Here is a 22,194-nt window from a genome sequence, read left to right as displayed (position 1 = left end):
GTGAAGTGCCTGCAGCTATTAGAAACGAATCAATTGAGTCTATCTGCATTTTTCTCACTACTCAACACCGGGTTTTAGGATAGAAAGAAGAAACGTGTCTCATGTTCTAACTAATACTCCTACACTTTAACCATGGTACTTTTAATTTATTTTGGTTTGTATGGTTGGATCAAAAATGGAAAAAGTAGAAAAAAAAGCATTACACCCTTGTAGTGAATATGGACTTGATTCGTAAGACAGAGTGTATTATTTAATCAAATCAGATTTGATCTGGGTATGGAGAAGCCCACGCAGCAATATTTAAAATTTCTGATAAGCTCAATCCATTAAAACAAAATCAAACCAAACCTAACATGTAATTCAGATGTCTTTTCTTTCCGCTCCTAAATATTAACCATTGATTAATAAAATTAGATAGATTAAATTAGAAAAGACATGAAAGCAACAAAACCAACTTCCTCTTCCTTACCGCCTGAATCCTCCTATCAGGAAATGTTGCGAATGACAAAGACCCAACTTTTTTGGTTTCCTTGTAACATGATACCCAAAGATCAGATCAGATCAGATCAGATCAGATCAGACAAGGTCGAACAGGAAGAATTGAATTGTCCATAACATAGCGTTTATCATTAGATGCATTTAGTTACAGGTGATTATTACGAAAGGATTTGGAAGGAAAACCGAAATGAATACGGGCTAAACCACAAAAGATGGGATGTTACCATCCATCATCACCCAATCCATATATTTCAGATATATCCTTTGGACAATCTAATACGATAAGGTTAACGACCCTACGTAGAACCAAAAATGTATGTCAAGTCTTGCAAAATATAACAACGACACAACAAAAATTATACAACATATAGAAAAAAAAAGACAAAAAAAGAAAAAAATAGAGAGAGAAAGCCCTATAGAAATGAGATATAACATAAGGATACATGCATGTAAAAAGAAACACTCCAATCTCCTAAAAAAACATATGTAGGTATGTGATTATTTGTGTTTGTTCCTCTTTTCATACTCACATTTATTGACTACTTTTTGGATTACCTTTTTTCTTTTTCTTTTTCTTTTTCTTTTTCTTTTTATTTTAATTTTTATTTCTATTCCTGTTTCCCATTTTATTTTCATTTTGCGTTTCTGTTTCTCTTTCCGCCATATCTGGGTATCTGTGCATGTTTATTCCCGGTAGACGGAATGCGAAGGACGTACGGAAGAAAGAGGAAAAAGAAAACGCACGCAACAGCAAATCTAGAATCTTGTGCTTTCTAGGCACCCTGTCTCGGGCGAGAATAAAAAGAAACAGAGAGAAAAAAAAGACCACAAACAAAAAAGAGAAACAGAAACGAAAAGTCTTAATTTTTCTCTTGCTTCCACAAAAAGATAGATAAAATTTTCACTCTTCAGTTAGTTTCTTCTAATAGAGATAAAAAGAAATGAAAAAAGAAAAAACTGCAGCACAAAAAGGGAAATAGCCATTAAAAGTCATGTTATTTCAATTTCCGCAGAGAATAATCTGTAATCGCTCACTCGGCTCTTCCGGGCTCCTGCCTACAAAGAAACACTGAGGACGGCGACGACGACGACAACTCAAATGCAAAAATCACAAAATATCAAAATTATAAAAACAAGAACAAGTACAAACACAGCCTCTACCTTGCTCCTCCTGCATTCCCTTGATCATCTGTCACACGACATCATCATGATTACATATTTTTATTCCTATTACCAAAATACTCTTATTGTTATATCTTTAAAATGAACTGAACTGGACCCACTGCAGCAAATTGAGTTGAACTAAACTAAAACCAAAATATAAATTGAATTTACAAAAATTCGCCAACAAGCTCTTGCCATTATAACTGGTGTAATTTTATTGACCTTCTAATCAACAGGCACTTTTTATTCAACACAGGCCAAAGAACTACAACTACAGCTACCACAGCAAACAAGTTAAGTTCACTCCCTCCCTCCCTTCCTCACTCCAAGTGTTCATCCTTTAAATCCTATCCCATTCTATCTCAGCCAGTTTCTTCTCTCTGTCTCTCAATCGTTTATATGTAGCAATCTAAAACTAAATGTGATCTTTAAATGAGTAAACTACAGAACTACAGAACTACAGAACAGAGGAGGAACAGTATAAGTTGATGGCCTCATTCAAGAAACATCAAGATAATTCAGTTGTATTCCAGCTGAATTACACTTACCATTTCATTTAAATTCTAAATTTACAATTACAAAATTACAGCTTTTTTTCTTCTTATCCTTCAGTAATTTAAGGCAAGACTACCTAGAGAACCATAATAGAAAATAAAAAGTAAAATGTTGCCAAAAAAATAAAAAAAGAATTGAAATCCACGTTGAACTGGAAATGAAAAAAAATTTTTATCTTCTTATTTCCTTCTTCACTTAAATCACATACGTTAACATTTCTGGTTTGATCTTGGAGCAAACTGACATCTGATTTCTATTAATGGTATAATATCCTTTAACTGATTCATCGCACATACCAATAAAATACAATACAATTCAATTGAATTAAAATCTCAATAACAACTACCAACTACCAACGACAACTGGTTGAATCCGCAAACTGTGTACAGCTCCTTTTTACTTCGTTATTTGCATTTCCAACTTCAACTTTAAAGTCCAAGCTCAAGATGAATTAAATTTAGATTATTTTGGTATTCCACTATTGAAACTTTTACTGTTCTTGCTCAGGTAACGATCATCCCACCTCAATTATTTCAATTTTAATTTAATTTTCCATTGCACTTTCAACTTCACTAACTTCTTGTCGAAATTATCGTATTTAGTTCTTGCATTTTAGTACTTCCAATAAAAAGAAAAATTTTGGTTGTTCTGCTTTGGTATTCCTAAACCCACCTCTAAAATACAACTAGAATTATCTCTTCCTTCCTGTCTCTCTGTTTGGAGTTTCGGTTTTGGTTTCTTCTTGCAGTAAATTCAATGGCTCATTTCATATATTTCCTGTATTTTTAGTATTTATATAATCTCAATTGAGAATACTGATTATTGTTTCGATACCAATTTAAAATTAAAATCATCGTTCCGAATAAATTTTAATTTTAATTATTGTTATTTAGGTTTAATCCTCGCTACCGGTATCTTATTGAAGTTATTACAAATTATTTTTTTTACGCTAAATACCTTACCAGTTACTTACTAACTTCTAACCTCTGATTAAAATTTTATACTTCTTTCCGGATTTCAATACCTAAAGCATAATCTAATATATTATATTAGATTATATTATATTATATTATATTAAATTAAACTTAATTTGATTTGATTATATTCTCCTTTTTCTGATTTGAATAGAAAAATAATAATAATAGTAATAGTAATAGAGAATTCTAATATTTGGCTACCAACACTTATTCCTATATATTAAATATATCGCTGCCTTTCATTAATATAAGTGGTGAAGCAATCAATTTCCCACTCTTTATATCTATAGTTTTTTTTTCATTGCAAGATATTTTTTCAACTCAATTTGCATTCATCTCATTGGAAACATATTATAAACCAAGTGAAAGTAAAAATATAACCTGAGCATCGCTATTTATTTGTTATTGAAACCTTTATTTTATTACTTTATATAATAAAATAAACAACCTCTTCCATACCTTTATGACAGTTTACAATTAGAGAAATTATGCCAACCAGGACTTTTTTACATCAGTTATATTCTATACTTCACCAGCCTGATTTAACAGACTGGATTTATTGGTCAGAAGATGATAGCTCAATCTTTGCTATTAAACCATATTCAACTCAATTCTCATCTCAGATTTTGAAAAGCTATTTTAAACATGGTAATGTCAGTAGTTTTGTTAGACAATTACACATGTATGGGTTTCACAAACTTTCCCATTTAAATAAGCAAGGTAACGATAAAAATGGGAACAATACAGACCCACAAAACACTACAAATAATGGTAATAATTCAGGCATAGATCCTTCAGAATCAGATATATCATTTCCACCAACTCTACCGCAAGATAGATCTTTGACTATTTGGTATTTTACACACCCATCAGGTTATTTCCATAAAAATGCTGATATTTTAAATCTAGAAAAAATCCAAAGGAAAAGTACTGGTGTAGGTAAGGATGGTAAAAGAAAAAATATTTTATCTCATGTCGGTGTGAGTTATGTTGAACAACCAAAAATCTCTTACCAAACAAATCAAACTTTACCAACTATTTATGATCAACATCATATGCAATATCATTATAATCATGTAATGCAGAAACCATACATCATTAATGAACCGACTCCTTTAAATAATCATATTAGCCAACAGCCTATACCTTTGAGACACCCTATCCAATCTTCGCCAATACCAACTCCTCCTCCTCCATCAATTCATAGTCATTCTGCTATTACATTAAAAGAAGAATTACCTCCGGTTAATAGAAATCCAAATGGTAATGAAATGATGTCTTTACCACATACAACATCTTCATCATTATTACAACCAAATTATCATCAAACCCCCCATGCTCATATTCCACCAACTTCATTATCTGCACCTCCATTGACAACTCCATCTGTTAACGCATCTCATAATTATAATGTTTTACCTCCAACTATAAACCAAAATAACAATAGCACAGTACCACCTCCTTCAAATGCAAATAATCCTATATATGGTCAACCAGCTAACCCTGTGCCAATATCTCACCCGACTCCAACTAGAACACCAATAATTATGCCATCTAATTCTGTAGTTCCAATGCAGCAATATGATTACCAACATATTTTAGATGTTAAGGTACAATCTTTATCAAAAGCTGTGCTTACATTAACTGATGTGTTAAACTCATTAATGCATACTCAATCAAAAGAATTATCAATGATACCAGGTAAAATAAATACTAACATTGAATATCAACAAATTGCACAAACATTACAACTTCTAAAAGATGAGTTACTGTCATTAGACTCAAAATGAATATTGATAGACTAAATTACGATTCTCATATTATATGTATCTATATTTATTTTTTTTTCCTTAACCATAATATTGATTTGAGTCAACTGTTCATATGCATAATCATGAAAGTTTTGGGAAATGGTTATTTATAAATAGAGATTTTCTTTACAAGACTTTTAGACAACAGTTTATTGTTGTTATGTATTATTAATTGCATGCTAATAATTTTTTAAATAATTCTAAACACTATAAACAACATGTTGAAAAAGGACCAATGCCATCTATATATAGAATTAATCTTAGAAAAACAACTTCAGAAAATAACTTCACAATGAATGATACTACATTTAAACTTGAACTATACAATTATAGGATCAGATTATTTAAATATATACACCTATTTCTTATCAATCATTTTCTTGACGTGGTAATTTTAAATTAGTATTATGATTATTATTATTATTATTATTATTATCAATTTTACCATTAACTGCTGCCTGCTGAGGTAGCATATATGGCATGCTTATTGGTGATGTCCTTGAAATAAAAGCTGGAGTTGTAAGATTAATAGGAGTAACAGGCTGCATCATATGCATATTCCAATGTGTAGCATTGGCAATATAGTTGGGAGTATTTTGTGAAAAATGACCTATTGAATGTCTGTGTTGTTGTCTCATATTATTCATATACTGATAATTATTATAATAATTAGGTGAATAATCATTATATGAGAATCTTCTTGAATTGCCGTTTTTACTGTTCTGAAAAGAACTGTTATGATTTTGGTTGACATTAGCTTCGTATGAATCATCATCAATTGATCTAGACCTCTTTTGAGCGAATGACACATGTAAGGTATGGTCTTTATCCAATTTTCTTCTATCTGTTTCTAAGATGGCTCTTGATGCATCGATTGGGTTCTTAAAATATACAAAGCCGTATCCTTTTGAAGTACCAACTGGTGCATCACTACCTTTCAATTCAGATTTCGAATCCTTATTTTTGGATCCACCTACAGTGATAACCTTAGCACTAATGACTTCACCATATTTCTTGTAGTATTCATACAAATCTTCGTCTTTCCATGAAAATGGTATATGTTTTATATATATATTTGACTCTTGTTGATCTTTCATTGGTCTTGGATATCCAAATTTCATAGAATTATTGTATGAATTTGGATAATAATTATAGTGACCATTAAACATGTAAAGTGAATGGGTGCCATTCATATATGAATTAGTAAAAGGAATATTATTATAGCAGTTATAACCATCTAAAAATTCACCATTTCTAATTACGCCATTTGAAATTTGGTGTGCCTCAATTGAGTCCATAGATGAATTTTCATTATCAGATGACATTGGCAAAGAAGAAGGTGAAGATTTAGCATAATAACTTTGTAAGTTTGCAGATGGTGGAATACCATAGGGGAAATAACATTGATAAGTACCAAAATTATTGAAGTTTGGGTTGCCAAAGTTTTTAATATTTAAAGGTGGAGTTGGATTTGATACCATAGTAGATGCAGATGTGCTCAATTTTTCATTATGACCGGAATGGTGTGGTTTGTTCTGAATAGCTTTATTTACTGTTAATTTATGGCCAAACCATTCAAACTCTTTAAACTTTTCAATTGCTAAGACTGCATATTCATGGTTTGAGAACTTGATAAATCCATACCCTTTCAATGGACAATCTTCAAATTGAGAGGGACAAGTTTCTTCATTATCACCCTCTCTATTGAGGTTATCATCATTTTTAGGTGACTTAATAGAAGCATCCTCTGTGTCAGAATATTCTAAATTCGATTGACTATTTTGTTTTGGGAAATAATAGGAGATAATAACATCAACTGGAATATCTTTTGATAATTCTTCTTTAAATTTAGAAAGAACCTGTTCTGGAGTAATTAGTTCATTGTCATTAGGGTTCACAATTGGCAAATTACCGATGAAGACACCTCTAAACTTTTTAGAATCAGTATTCTCTTTGAAGTGATCCCAATATATTCTTTCTCTCTCTTTCCGTTCGACATGATAGTTGATAAATAAGGTAGAACCATTCATAATTTGACCATTAAGCTTACTCATGCATGAAGAAGATTGGGAGCCTAACCTATAGGATAAGAAACCATATCCTAATGAGATACCTGTAATCGAGTCTTGGATGATTTTCATTGAGATGATGTCCCCAAAAGTAGAGAATACTGGCACTAAATCATCTATTGACAGATCTTTGGGAATACCTTTAATATATAAATTTCCTGGATGAGTTAACGCATGCTCATTAATAGAAACCGACCAATTTGTTACACCATCTTGAGATTTGGTCTTGTCGAGCAGTATGGATGCGACTGTATGCAACGTCTCTGAATTTTTAAACTGTGCTTGAATTACAGAATCATAATTTCCCTCAGATAGAGCAGGCGATGAGATATCTAGATCTTTAGAACCCTGTTCGAAAAGGAAAACTTCTTTATTTTCTTCCAACACTTTTAATCTCTCTTCATCCCTTAGATACTCATAATCTTCTATGAATGCTCGAGATGTAACAAATCCCTTATGGTTATGTATAATGTCATGAAATTGAGATACTTCATTCTCAGAAGACTCTTCTAACCATTTAATTCTTATCGTTATCAAATTTGTATTTGCTAACTGTTCTAACTCCGAAACCACATTCGACATTGTATTAAAAACCCTATGATTTATATTCTTAATTTATATTAATGTCTAAGAAAAAGCACAAATAGGTGTTAAGAAACAGAAATGAAAAGAACAACAGAATAAGTACCTTTTTTTAAAGTTTAATTAATCTATTCAAACTTGATTTAATATTAAATTGAATAGAAAAAAAATTATGTTCAAATCCAATGGTCTGTAGATATACAAATATTTCGACAAAATTTCTGTGCATCTATCTATCTATCTTTAGACTACAATTTTATTTTTGAATCAACCTTAACTTGTCCTTTAATTTTAATAACACTTGCAAAATATTAAACCAAATTGTATTTATAATTAAATTACCTCTAAAATATACGGTTTAATCTAGATCGGACCAAAATTACCAAACAAACCTCTCAGTAAAGATAGAACCGAATTTTCGAAATCTATCCCATAAAACAATACTACACTATTTAGGTTAAAAATATAATTTGGTCAATATGTGTGTCTTCCTAAAACCCAATTCAATCCAGTCCAATGGCAGGGACGAATGATGATGACTGATTAAATTTAGAACAAGCCGTAAAGCAAAAACCCCCAGCCAAGATATAAGCCCAGTGGGAAATAATACACACTCACGCACAATACAGTAGTACATTAATAATTAAAATTTCGATTCAGTTTAATTCGATTCAATTCGATTCGATTCGAAAATTAGCGAACATAATGTGTGTGTATGTGTGTATGTGTGTAGTTTTGCTTTTTCAATAAGAGGTTCATCCATTGGTAACCATCAGTAAGAATAACCTAGTGGTGAATTGATATGATGTATGTAAAATGTATAATGATTCCAACAATAATACAAAGTGAGTAAAAAAGATGCTGCATTTACCACGAGGCATGCACAGTAACGGTAGTGGTGGTCTACTTGTATTATTAAATGGAACAAAATCTAAGAAACCAAAGCAAAAAATAAAAAAAAAAAATTTAAAAGACCACTCTCACTCCTGGTTCAAAGTAGCACATATTTTTGGTCCCAAAATGACATAGTATAATTATAATCATGTATCTTTGCAGTTATAGTTGTAAAAACGCTCTTTAAACCCTAGGGTACATTACCATATTACTGCGTTAAATTTTTCGTTCCTTAACTTTTCATCAATCAGTACAGCAGCTGAGTGCAGGAGGATGAGTTGAGCTGAGTTGAGTCGAGTTGAGTCGAGTTCGGTGTAGTAGACAGATGATGATGGATGGATACAATTAATCGATTGTGAGGGAGAGAGGAAGAGAAGCAATATAGTCTTTGAAAAGTAAGTGGACAAACACTGAAGGTGGGAGTTGGTGGTCGTTATTGATGTGGTTCTATTACCAGAGTGGCTCCATTGAACAGAGAGACAATTTGACAGATAAAGCATTACTTGGTAGTTTCGAATTCGAACTGAAGTTTTTGTCATATTACCTCCGTGCATCGCATCTATTACGAGAGTTATTACTAACTAGTCGGTGAAAAAGCATCCCTGTTGCAGCGAGGGGAAAAGTGGCAGAACGACAGCTTCAAATTTTACACGTGTGCCAGTTGCTAGCGATGCGATTACTTGGGCTTAGGTACTGATGACTTGAGTAATGCAGTCCAGTGGCTGACAACTAGTTCAACTGATTGAGGTAAGATGTAGATGAGTATGACTTGTAATAATGATTGATAATGATTGATAATGATTAGATAATTTGAAAAAATGAGGTCGCATGGGCTGTGAGAGTTTTTTGAAGGAAGCTATGGTATTGGCGTTGGAAAACGATGATTAGTTATCGTTTAAAAGAGACCTCTTGAGGGAAGAACGATTAAACGAAACTTTAAACTTCAATACAAAACGTATTTGATCCCCCAATTATTATATAGATAAGGAATTTATAAATCTTTCATTATTGATCAACGAGGAAAATTGGTCTCTTTCATGTATGCGACGCTGACGTATTTCCTTTAACTTCATTGCTATTATGTGATTCAATCAAGTTCGATATTATTTCATTAGTATAATTTTGAGTAATATTCGCCAGTTTCTTTAATTCATTTATTTCAGTATCAGTAAGTGGTCTGTTTCCATACTCTCCATTTTTGTTTAGTTGTAAAATTTTACTCAAGGAAACCCTTTCTCGTAAGAAAAGTAATTTAATTTCTTTAACCAATTTTGATTCTTCCTCAGGGATGTTGCCTGCAACGACCATTGGTGAATCATCTTTTGAACTACTATTCTCAATCTCACGAACATTATCTGAAGATGCTCTTACTTCATTCAACTTTTCCTCAGTATCTCTCCCACTATCAACCTTATAAGGGATCTTCAATCTCATATCTTTGTAAACATCTTCAAGGAAATTAGCATTTATATCACCCTCCTCCACAATACTATGGAATTCATATCCTAATCTTAATAATATTAAAACTGCTTCCCTTACTTGCTTCTTTTCTAACGAGTCAGGTTCTATCGATTTCTTAGAAATGCTAACTTTCTTCCCAGCTAACAAGGAATCCAGCAACTTGCCTCTCTTATCTAATAAACTGTCACTTAACAAATCCATCGTACTTATCTATGTCTTGATATACTCTCTAGAGCTTGAAACCATCCATTAACAAACTCTAATCACATCACTAAACATATCTATTATTTACCATTTTTCACTGTTATCATTGTTTGTAAACAGACCCTTTTAGCTATCTCGCGAAAATTTTCATCTCATCTCATCTCATCTCATCTCATCTCAACTAAGGAACCAAGTATAAAATAAAGAAATGAAACTATTAGAATGTAGTCAATCATTCAAAAGCGTTACCAGAGTATATTAGAAGTTGACAAACTCAGTAATCCATTTGATTAAAATAATTATAGTTCAATATTATGCAAGATTTTAAATCGCTAGGTTTATCGAGATGGTTGGTGGAATCTCTGAATGCGATGAGGATTACACATCCTACAGCTATTCAAAAGCATTGTATACCTGAGATTTTGAAAGGTAGAGATTGTATCGGTGGTGCAAAAACTGGTTCTGGTAAGACCATTGCCTTTGCAGGGCCTATGTTATCTCAATGGTCAGATGATCCATCTGGGATGTTTGGTGTGGTTCTAACACCAACTAGGGAATTAGCAATTCAAATTGCTGAACAATTCACTGCTTTGGGAAGTTCCATGAATATCAGAGTTTGTTTGGTTGTAGGTGGTGAGAGTATAGTCAAGCAAGCTTTAGAATTACAGAAAAAACCACATTTCATAATCGCTACTCCAGGTAGATTAGCTCATCATATACTATCAAGTGGTGAAGAAGTAGTCGGTGGACTTTCAAGAGTTAAATATTTGGTTCTTGATGAAGCCGATTTAATTTTAACACAAACTTTTGCAGCAGATTTATCCACTTGTATCGCAAAATTACCTCCAAAACAAAAAAGACAAACCTTATTGTTTACAGCAACTATCACTGATCAAGTTAGAGCTTTACAAAATGCACCAGCACAAGATAGTAAGCCCCCATTGTTTGCTTACGAAGTAGAAAATGTTGACAATGTTGCAGTACCAAGCACCTTAAAGCTTGAATATCTTTTAGTCCCAGAACATGTTAAAGAAGCATATCTATACCAATTGCTTACGTGCGAAGATTACAAAGACTCTAGCGTCATTGTATTTGTAAATAGAACTACTGCTGCTGAGGTTCTACGAAGAACTTTAAGATCTCTTGAAGTTAGAGTAGCATCATTACATTCTCAAATGCCTCAATCTGAAAGAATAAATTCCTTACAAAGGTTTCGTGCTAACGCTGCAAGAGTTCTAATTGCAACTGATGTTGCCGCTAGAGGTTTGGATATCCCAACAGTGGAACTAGTAATCAATTATGACATCCCACAGGATCCAGATACTTTTATTCATAGATCTGGTCGTACCGCTCGTGCTGGTAGATCAGGTGATGCCATATCATTTGTCACTCCAAGAGACGTCTCGAGGATCGAAGCTATTGAAGAAAGAATAAATAAGAAAATGGATGAGTGTAAGAAGGTTCACGACACAGCTGTGATTAGGAAAGCATTGACAAAGGTTACAAAAGCTAAACGTGAATCTTTAATGGACATGGAAAAGGCCAATTTTGGTGAAAAGAGGAAAACTCAAAAGAAAAAAAACCTTGCAGAAAAGAGCTTGAGAGCTTGAGTTTGCTTCTCAAAAATAAAACAACATAGAACATCAAACCACATATATAGATAAATATTATATAGAGAATCATTACAGCATCTTATTCAATTGATAACAATATACAAACGGCTTGACATCTTCATCATCCTTGTCTGTTCCATAATATAAATGGTTGCATTATGGTAGCGCCTGTCAGATCGGTTAAATAGTGTTCGTTGAAAATTTTATCAGTTAGCTCATCGCTAATAATTAGGACCTCATTAGTAATGAGATAACATAATTTATTATAACCTCCTTGTTGATTGATGAATGTTGGGAAGGTCGTTAGTTTATATAAGTTGAAGCAAATCTTATTATTGTGTTGATTAAGTTCGTTGTAATTTTGTTTCAAAATTTATTCGTCAAATCAGCTATAAGATCAAGTGGATAAGACCAATAGTCAAAGATGAGTTATACTCCTATGGATACTAATCAGTTAGAGCATCAACATCAACATCAAAATGTTGCTACTGTGTTATGTTGTAACTGTGGTGCCCCTATTGATGGGTCTACTGGTTTAGTTATGTGTTATGATTGTATTAAGATGACTGTCGATATCACTGAAGGTATTCCAAGAGAAGCTAATGTTTCATTTTGTAGAAATTGTGAAAGATTCTTACAACCTCCTGGTCAATGGATAAGAGCTGAACTGGAATCAAGAGAACTATTAGCACTATGTTTACGTCGTTTGAAAGGTTTGAATAAAGTTAGATTAGTCGATGCATCGTTTATATGGACTGAACCCCATTCCAGACGTATTAGAGTTAAGTTAACCGTTCAAGGTGAAGCTATGGTTAATACTATTATTCAACAAACTTTTGAAGTTGAATATATTGTCATTGCTATGCAATGTGCTGACTGTGCCAGATCTTATACTACAAATACTTGGAGAGCTACCGTTCAAATTAGACAAAAAGTTCCACACAAGAGAACTTTCTTATATTTGGAACAGTTGATTTTAAAACACAACGCTCATGTTGATACCATTTCCATCACTGAAGCAAAGGATGGTTTGGATTTCTTTTATGCCCAAAAGAACCATGCTGTTAAAATGCTGGATTTCTTGAATTCTGTCGTTCCTATTAAAGCCAAAAAATCCGAAGAATTGATCTCTCAGGATGTTCATTCTGGTTCTGCTACTTATAAATTCTCATATTCCATTGAAATTGTTCCAATTTGTAGAGATGATTTAGTTGTCCTACCAAAAAAATTAGCAAAGTCTTTGAGTAATATTTCTCAATTTGTTTTATGTACAAAAGTTTCAAACACACTTCAATTCATGGATCCAACTACTTTACAAACTGTAGATTTATCTGCTCCTGTTTATTGGAGAAATTCATTCCAACCGTTGGCTGATGTCTCACAGTTAGTAGAATTTATGGTTTTGGATGTCGAACCAGTTGGAATAAGTAAAGGAAAACATGTCTTAGCTGACATAACTGTAGCTAGATCTACTGATTTAGGTGTTAACGATCAAACATACTATGTTAGATCTCATTTGGGTGCGTTATGCCATTCTGGTGATACTGTTATGGGTTACTTCGTTGCCAATTCCAATTATAATTCTGATTTATTCGATGACCTGAATATTGATCATGTTCCAGATGTTGTTATAGTTAAGAAATTATACCAAAGAAAGAGCAGAAAGAACAGAAACTGGAAGTTGAAGAGAATGGCTAAGGAACATAAGGATATTGATGCTTCTCAAGATTACAGTTCCAAATCTCAAAAACAAGATATTGAACGTGCTGAAAGAGATTACGAATTATTCTTGCAAGAATTGGAAGAAGATCAAGAATTAAGACAAACTGTTAATCTATATAAGAGCAGTAATCCAGAAAATATTGAAGAACATGGTATGGAAGAAGATGAAGATGAAGACGCTCCTCAAATCGATATCGATGAATTGTTAGATGAATTGGATGAAATGACATTAGATGACAACGGTGCAGATGAGATGGGTGAAGGTATGTAAGCATATTATTTAATCACTGTATAATAAATCTAACTTTAATAAACTATATTTAATCTAACCTTGATAAAACATATTTTGAAATATGGTTGGGATTTTATCTATATATTAATAAAACGAAATTTAATATAAATTTTTCGATATGTATTTATTTTATAAATGAAATAAAACTCTAAGATATTGTACCAGTGTTGAAAGTCTACTGTTTAGATAACATTTACGGATTTATGGATATTTAGATCAGTGCTAAGATATAAATATCATTCATATCATGTGACTTAGAAATTGTATCATTATTTACGTTTGTTGATATGAAATTGATGAATTTTGATCTTGAAATGATATTGAAATATTTAATTGATGCCTTTAAATAAATAATATTGATGAAGATGGAAATAATAGCAATCTAATGATGATTAGTTGAAGAAAAAGAGGGTAAAGAATAATTGTTTCCTTTGATTTTTGGGGTTAATTCACGTGAAACATATTCAATTGGTAACGTTCGATATATTGTGTTAAGGTTTAGCAATGGCGGGAAGACGCAGAAGCCATAGAAGACATGGAGGTGGTCTAGCAAAGGGACCTTTAAACAAGAAGATGAAATTAGAAGCAAGAGAAAGCAAGGATAAGTCTGAAGCCACTAAGGAAAAATCAGGGCAAGATCTCAAAAAAGATAAGGAAGAAAGCGCTGTTCAAGATGAAGTAGCATTAGAAGAAGAACCAAAAGAAGATAACAATGGGAATACAAATAGCGATGCTGAAACAACGGCTATAAAAGAAGATACAGATGTTAAGTATAAAGATCTGGAGTCATCATTTGAGGAAGAGGTTGAAGAAGAAGAAAGGAAGGAAAATATTGGTGAGAAGGATGAGAGAAAGGAAGAAGATAAAAAGTCAGATGACGATAGATTGGAAATGAATATTGATTCTACAAAAGATGTTGATAAAGAAGAAACAATAGAGAATAAGCAAGAAACAGAGACTCCAGTACAAGAAAATGAAAGAACTAAAAATAATGAAGATGAATCTGATTCTGATAGTAAAAACACTAATGAGAACAATGCCAATAAATCCGAAGTAGAAGAATCCGGAAGTATATCTGAAAGCATAGAAATTGAAGAAAAAGGCATAACTACATTTACATTTGATGGAGTAGAGTATAAGTTTAAAGAGAGACCTAGTGTCATTGAAGAAAAAGAAGGTAAAATTGAATTCAGAGTTGTTAACAATGATAATACAAAGGAAAATATGATGGTTCTAACTGGTTTAAAAAATATTTTCCAAAAACAATTACCAAAAATGCCAAAAGAATATATTGCAAGATTAGTGTACGATCGAAGTCATTTGTCAATGGCAGTGGTTAGGAAACCGTTAACTGTTGTTGGTGGTATCACCTATCGTCCATTTGATAGTCGAGGTTTTGCTGAAATTGTTTTCTGTGCTATTAGTTCAACAGAACAAGTCAGAGGTTATGGTGCTCATCTAATGAATCATTTGAAGGATTATGTACGAAACACTTCGCCTATAAAGTACTTTCTAACTTATGCTGATAATTATGCCATTGGTTATTTCAAGAAGCAGGGTTTTACCAAAGAGATTACTTTAGAAAAACAAGTTTGGATGGGGTATATAAAAGATTATGAAGGAGGTACACTAATGCAATGTTCAATGCTACCACGTATACGATACTTAGATGCTCCCAAAATTTTGCTACTACAAGAAGCAGCACTAATTAGGAAAATAAGGTCAATATCAAAATCGCATATCGTAAGACCAGGTTTAGATCAATTTAGAGATCTTGACAACATAAAGCCAATAGATCCTATGTCGATCCCTGGTTTGAAAGAAGCAGGATGGACACCAGAAATGGATGAATTGGCACAAAGGCCCAAGAGAGGTCCTCATTATGCAGCAATGCAAAATATATTGACAGAATTACAAAACCACGCTGCTGCATGGCCATTTTTACAGCCTGTTAATAAAGAAGAAGTTCCAGACTATTATGAATTCATTAAGGAGCCTATGGACTTAAGTACTATGGAGGTCAAATTAGAAAGCAACAGATACGACAAGATGGAAGACTTTATTTATGATGCGAGGTTAATTTTCAATAATTGTCGTAAATATAATGGTGAAAACACTTCCTATTATAAATACGCTAATAGACTAGAGAAATTTTTTAATTCAAAAATAAAGGAAGTGCCTGAGTACTCACATCTTGTAGAATAACTGATTCATAGAAAAAAATATTGGTTATATGATAAAGGCAAGAATTTATAAGAGACTGTATATATTAAATTCAGTATGTATTATTACTAATGATAATTTATTACTATTATTTTTTTGAATTTCTGTACTTGGTTTGAATAAAATGTTGTGTTATTTATATTTATTTATATTTATTTGTTTATTTATTTATATATATATATCTATTCATTATTTTAAAATACATATAATAGAATCATTTAAATTATGACATGGTGACATCAGGTTCTTCTGGATTTTCTTGGGCTTCTTTTTCCTTTAATTCTTTAATTAGTTCAGCAGTTTTGTCGTCATTATAGATTTTAAAACCATTTTCTTTTGTTATGCTACTCAATTGGGTATTGCTTTCATCTAATTTTTCTTCCATTACTTGCTTTAAGATTTTTAAAACCAATAATTCAGCTTCTTTCAAAGTTAGAGAAGAATGCCATTCATTTTGTAATTCTGATTGAGCACCTTCGGAACCTGAACCAATAGCCTTGGCATTATAACGGTAGAAAGTTCCTGAAGGTTCGGCATGATATAATTGATAACCTTGATCCCTATCGTAACCTGCTATTAACAATGCTACACCAAAAGGTCTGGACATTAACCTTTCTTCACCAGAAGCACCTTCACCAAACCTTAGAGCCAAATCACATACAGATTGAGTTAATGTCTCGACGCTAATGTCTTCGTCGTAATATAAATTATGGGTAACAGCGGATGTACGAGCATGCTCGATCATAGATCTAGCATCTGCAGTCAAACCACTCATTGCACAACCAATATGATTATCTATTTCTACAATTTTTTCAATAGAATCAGATTCTAATAATGGAGAAGTGGCTCTTTTCTCTACACCTAATACAACACCTTCTCTTGTGGTAATACCAATTGCTGTTGAACCCAGTTTAATAGCCTCTAATGAATATTCAACTTGGAAAAGTCTACCTTCTGGGGAAAATGTGCTGACACCACGGTCGTATTCACTTCTTGTTAAAAACATCGTATATATATAACACTACTCACTTGTAATTTCCCTATATTATTATCCTTAATATTCTTATTATAATTATGCTAGTTAATGGTATTGTAAGTGATAGAAAATTGATTCTTAGTTGTTATTCACAATTATTATTTTCAATTCAAACACAAATATAACTTCAAATTACAACGATTCACAACTCCAATGCTACCCTTGACCTGCTAGATAGTTCAATAAGATCAATTTATCTTACAAACCCATCACTTTTAAAGTTTTAAACGTATTCGATATGTTGATAAACCTTTAAAAGTTCGCCACCGTCTGATATTTAAAGATTTGATAGAAAATATGTCAGGCTCTAAAATAGAGACCTGCACCTCGTTGTTAGTGATATGGGTGATTTTGCACTGATTGTAATAATAATACAACGATAACGTTATCAGGATAATACTCAACTCATTGCAAGGATTCGAATGGTGGTATTAATGATCAATTTGTATTACTTCTCGTTAAATTACAACCATTCGCAAAATTTCAGTCATTTACAAAAATAACTGTATGATACTAGAAATAGTTGCAATTAAACAATTATGATAAAGAGAAACTGAGATTCATATGTAGTAGTCCTCTTATTATTATTGTCATTTTACTGTCTGATTCCAGGTACTTTTGAAATGGTTTGTTAACCTTCTTCCCTCTCTTTATACCTTTCATTTATTCAAGACGTATGAAGGTTACTTATATACTAATAATAGCCATCAAAATCATGTGACATATTGTCATGTGACTAGTATGTTATCACGTGGTGTGGTGTCACGTGCTAATGATGTTATCAAAAAATTTAAGCTTCTTTAAAAATGACCTTCGAAAAACTGTAAACAAAAAGAAATCAGGTTAGAAACGTATATAAACTACTACACAAGAAGATCAAAACGGTCATTTCCGACTTTTAAAGATTGTCTAAGAGCGGTAAACATTGAACATCTTGGATAGTAGCAATATTCATTTTAATTAGAACTGTATTGTTTGAGGTTTGGGTTTTTGGCTCTTTTCGTTAGGATTTCAAGATCTTTGTTGGTTAAATCTCAAGATTAAAAACAAGCGTGCACTCGATCTATCAGAAATAGTGATTTGTTAGTGAAATTGATACTATATCAAGTAGGTGATTGAGTATATTCTTAGTTTGATTTACAGTTTTATAAATGGAGGTTAAGGAAGTTGAAGATAATGTGGAGTTTGTGTCGCCAACAGCTGCTGCGACGTTATTAGGACGCCAATCAAACTATCAGCCGCTATACAGTGAGGCTCCTAAAATTAAATCATACCCGCTTAATTTACTATCGAATGCGTCTCAGAGTAGGGTTCAAGAAGCGTTGGTGGTGCAAGACTTACTGAATGTTTTGCTGGGGTTCGAAGGTACTTATATTCGTTATAATAACTCATATCGACCTGATTCAAATGTTGTACCAGAATTTAAGATTGCTAAAATGATGGATCCATCATTAAAGTCAATTTGTAATAGAGTGGTAAAATTAGGTCAATTGTATATCGTTTTAACCTCGGCTAGTGAGATTTGGTCTGATTCAATATACGGGAAAGTTTTACAAAGGTTGAGTTTTGAAATAAGACAATTCTTATCAAACACTTATCTACCGTTTATTGTAGATAAATTAGAATTTGAATTTAAAAATAATCCAAATTTCAGTATAAGAGATTTAGAACAGCTGGCATACGATACAGAAGTGTACAAGCAGATGTCGCTGTTATTTAATATATACCAAAAAATTCAAGAAGAAATTACCCTAAGAAATAGTATGGATAGAATGCAAGAAGATTTCAATAATTTCATGAATGACTTGAAAGAGCAAGGAAATTTTAAAGATGGTGTGATTTTGGTAACAGATACAAGAATACAATCAATCCCTAAAGGTGGTGTTATTCTAAAGATTATACAGAACTTGGTAAATGAAACCTTGGGAGATAGAGCAAGCATTGATTTTTTGAGAAAATTATTAAACAATATTAGTATAGATTATTGTAAGATGTTGAATGATTGGCTTGTTCAGGGTGAGCTTAATGATATATGTAATGAATTCATGATTTCCGATACCATGAAAAATGTAGATAATGTTGCATCAAGTTTAAAGTATGATGATAGAATTTGGGATACTCAATACGTAGTGCGCAAAGATGGTCTACTTGATGTTTTTAGCACTAGTGAAGAAAGTGCCTTATTATACAAAGTGCTAATGACAGGAAAATTATTGAACATAATAAAAAAAAGTTATGGTATTGTCCGATTGCCAACTGAAGAATTAGCAGATGATGTTCCTTCTTTTGTCGAATTAATGGAAAGTACAAATTTGGAATTATATATTGATAAATGGTACAATCGAGCAAATCAATTATGTCTCGATATGTATCTACGCGATTATGATCTTATTAAATTTTTAAAATTACTACAGAAGCATTTCTTCAGTTACCATAATGCTAACAATCTTTACAAATTTTTACAAAAGAATATGATTGAACTTACCCGACATTATAAAGGTACCTCTAATAATCAAGTATTGAAATTACAAAGAAACTTTGAACTCGATAGGCATGGTGCCCCAGATGAAGATATTGTATTTAAACTATTGAATTTGCAATTAGATTCTCAACCATTTGAAAAGGTTATTCTATCTTATATTGGTGAAAATAGTTATGATAATCAAAGCGGTTATATGAATTGTAACGATGAAAATGGAAATCAATTATTGAGGGCAAATAATTTTCAAAATTTAAGAGATATATTATTACAAGAGGTCCAATCTGCCTCCATTGAGGAGAATTCATCAGATGTGGCACCAAAAACTAACATTCACCATTTGTTATTTGAGATTTTAATACCATATCCATTAAATGTTCTTGTTACTAGGACATGCATGGTTCAATATCAAATTATCTCCAGGTTCTTTAATCTATTGCAATATCATAGCAAACTTCTTGATGACACATGGTTTGAAATAAATAAGAATGTGATATGGAAATATAGACATTACCCGCCAGTCGTCAAAAAAAACGTTGTACAAAAATGTAGAATGTTGCATAATAGGATGAGTCAATTTGTGAAGGTTATTTTGGAGTACTACACTCAAAACGTAATTGAACAAGAAATGAACAAATATCTAAATGAGGATCATAAACTTAATGACAGAAAATATGTGGTTGACTGGCAACTTCAATTACAAGGAAGTTTGACCAATATTATGACCAATTGTTGTCTCTCACAGATGTTCCAACTACAGTTGCAAATATTTGAAATCATATACAAGTTCTGTAAGTTCATCACCTCCATGAGGCGCCGTCTGTGTCAGATAGATCCGGATTTGCACGCAACTTACTTGTCGAATTCCAATGAAGAATTTAATGAGGAAGAAGTATTAAAGACCACAATCCCTGAGTTAGTAAATTATACAAGAATAGTATCTGAGAGCTTTGAACAACACACTTCAGCATTTATGGAAGGTCTTACCCACTATTACCACAGAAGCAGATCAATGAATAGCACGAATTCAACTTCAGATCCTACTAACAATAATTTTAATACAGAAAGATTGATCGCAGCTCTGGGCAAATAGTAAGTCATTGAGAATGTCCTTAAATCAAGTGGTTTTATCCCTTTGATCTTACGTATACCCCCCATGCATCTCCAAATCCTACAGAAGATACAATCCTGGCCATTGTAACAATAAATATAGCATCACTATAAACTTATATTATCATCATTAATATTATTAAAGCATATAATTCTATTTGTTTCTCTCACTAAATTTTAGTTGCAAACCTATGATTTTGAATCATTATCGATATTTTACCCGGATCTCAACCCATAACCCTAATCACATTTTTACACCTACACACCCCGTATTGGGCCCGAACTGGATTGTTAGATCTCAGCTTCCACTATTCGTACACGCCAATTGGTTATCGAGTTCGAAACATCAGTCGCTGGCTTCCACTAATTTCTATTTTCTCTCAGGTCCATGGATAATTCCCTCTAAAAAATTAAGATACACTATTGTTAAGTTTCTTAATTCGCTTATATGGATACAGCCATTACAATGATGATATCAAAAAAGCATCCTTCCTTCTGCAATAATTTTATGAATCGTTAAAATATTCTATACGGGAGACTAAAAGAAATATTCTTTTACAAGTCTACCTTATTGCTACTGCTATTGCTGCCAATAGGTTAACACAACGCACAAGAATGGGTTAAGAGTTTGTTTGTTTGAAGTTATTGAACTGAATAAAAATAAAAAGATCAAAAAAATAAATAAGATCACGCTTACCTTCCTGAGGTCTACTAAGAATATGCAAGGTCTGATATTCTAACCAAGGGTAAACGAGAATAAATTGTTATAACGCAAGAACAAAAGTGTAGCAGGCAATTATATCAAACATGGATTAATTACCACTATTCAACGCCTTTAAGTTTCTGAGGATATCGACAGCTTCTTGAATATGTTTGATTTTTTTTATTGATTTTATCCATTGATTCTAAGTAAAGACCAAACGCAATTTTGAATGAAGATACTGGTAACTACAGAAAGACACTGTTCTAACTTTTACTTCAATTTTAGACAGTTTCATTGTTAGTACAATTCGGGTCATTATCATTTTTCTAGAAGCTCAAAATGTATACCATTTCATTTCCAACCATTTTATATTTAAAGCCAAGTGTTTCTGTAATACTAATAATAAGTTATTAAAATTCTGTTTATAAATACTTGATGTTTTTTTATTTTCTGGTTAACCAATTTTTGTTTTACTAAGCTTCTCTTTTATTGGTATTTTTATTTAATTATATTTTTCGTGTCAATTCTTGTTTCATAAAAGACCAAGATCCTTGTTTCTACACACAACAACAAATAACAATGGGTTATTTCAAAGGTTTACGCTAGAATCCGTCTATGAACTCCCGGGGAAACCCAACTGGTCAAATTTAAGTTTCACTTGAAAGGGTGTTTTCAAACTAGGGCCCATTCGGTGCTTCCCTGGGTTCCCCGAACCTTGGAAATGGAAATGGAAACAATCCAATGGGTAGGTAAGGTTGTCTGAACCTTTAAAAACTTAAACACGCTTTGTTCCCCTTTATT

The 22,194-nt window shown here is 32.3% G+C and overlaps 8 protein-coding genes across 8 annotated transcripts; 5 read left to right on the top strand and 3 right to left on the bottom strand.

Moving 5' to 3' along the window:
- Positions 1 to 3,682: 3,682 nt before the first annotated feature.
- Kpol_1062p8 (uncharacterized protein) lies at positions 3,683 to 4,984 on the top strand (the record flags this gene model as incomplete). Its single annotated transcript, XM_001645109.1, has 1 exon — positions 3,683 to 4,984. The coding sequence occupies one exon, from the start codon at positions 3,683 to 3,685 to the stop codon at positions 4,982 to 4,984; it is 1,302 nt and encodes a 433-aa protein (XP_001645159.1).
- Positions 4,985 to 5,373: 389 nt separating this feature from the next.
- On the bottom strand, positions 5,374 to 7,656 carry RIE1 (Rie1p; the record flags this gene model as incomplete). Its single annotated transcript, XM_001645108.1, has 1 exon — positions 5,374 to 7,656. The coding sequence occupies one exon, from the start codon at positions 7,654 to 7,656 to the stop codon at positions 5,374 to 5,376; it is 2,283 nt and encodes a 760-aa protein (XP_001645158.1).
- Positions 7,657 to 9,585: 1,929 nt separating this feature from the next.
- Positions 9,586 to 10,212, bottom strand: Kpol_1062p6 (uncharacterized protein; the record flags this gene model as incomplete). The annotated part of the gene is made up of 1 exon (XM_001645107.1): positions 9,586 to 10,212. One exon carries the CDS (start codon positions 10,210 to 10,212, stop codon positions 9,586 to 9,588), a length of 627 nt encoding a protein of 208 aa, XP_001645157.1.
- Positions 10,213 to 10,529: 317 nt separating this feature from the next.
- Positions 10,530 to 11,825, top strand: DBP8 (ATP-dependent RNA helicase DBP8; the record flags this gene model as incomplete). The annotated part of the gene is made up of 1 exon (XM_001645106.1): positions 10,530 to 11,825. The coding sequence occupies one exon, from the start codon at positions 10,530 to 10,532 to the stop codon at positions 11,823 to 11,825; it is 1,296 nt and encodes a 431-aa protein (XP_001645156.1).
- Positions 11,826 to 12,252: 427 nt separating this feature from the next.
- On the top strand, positions 12,253 to 13,821 carry NMD3 (ribosome-binding protein NMD3; the record flags this gene model as incomplete). Its single annotated transcript, XM_001645105.1, has 1 exon — positions 12,253 to 13,821. The coding sequence occupies one exon, from the start codon at positions 12,253 to 12,255 to the stop codon at positions 13,819 to 13,821; it is 1,569 nt and encodes a 522-aa protein (XP_001645155.1).
- A 525-nt stretch (positions 13,822 to 14,346) lies between these two features.
- On the top strand, positions 14,347 to 16,047 carry GCN5 (histone acetyltransferase GCN5; the record flags this gene model as incomplete). Its single annotated transcript, XM_001645104.1, has 1 exon — positions 14,347 to 16,047. One exon carries the CDS (start codon positions 14,347 to 14,349, stop codon positions 16,045 to 16,047), a length of 1,701 nt encoding a protein of 566 aa, XP_001645154.1.
- A 241-nt stretch (positions 16,048 to 16,288) lies between these two features.
- PUP2 (proteasome core particle subunit alpha 5) lies at positions 16,289 to 17,071 on the bottom strand (the record flags this gene model as incomplete). The annotated part of the gene is made up of 1 exon (XM_001645103.1): positions 16,289 to 17,071. The coding sequence occupies one exon, from the start codon at positions 17,069 to 17,071 to the stop codon at positions 16,289 to 16,291; it is 783 nt and encodes a 260-aa protein (XP_001645153.1).
- A 1,181-nt stretch (positions 17,072 to 18,252) lies between these two features.
- SPC97 (gamma-tubulin-complex subunit SPC97) lies at positions 18,253 to 20,673 on the top strand (the record flags this gene model as incomplete). The annotated part of the gene is made up of 1 exon (XM_001645102.1): positions 18,253 to 20,673. One exon carries the CDS (start codon positions 18,253 to 18,255, stop codon positions 20,671 to 20,673), a length of 2,421 nt encoding a protein of 806 aa, XP_001645152.1.
- Positions 20,674 to 22,194: the final 1,521 nt, after the last annotated feature.

The sequence above is a fragment of the Vanderwaltozyma polyspora genome, genomic scaffold, assembly GCF_000150035.1.
Source record: "Vanderwaltozyma polyspora DSM 70294 KpolScaffold1062 genomic scaffold, whole genome shotgun sequence".
NCBI lineage: Eukaryota > Fungi > Ascomycota > Saccharomycetes > Saccharomycetales > Saccharomycetaceae > Vanderwaltozyma > Vanderwaltozyma polyspora.
Note: the sequence above shows the minus strand (reverse complement) of the source record. Positions and strands in the feature narration are given on the sequence as shown.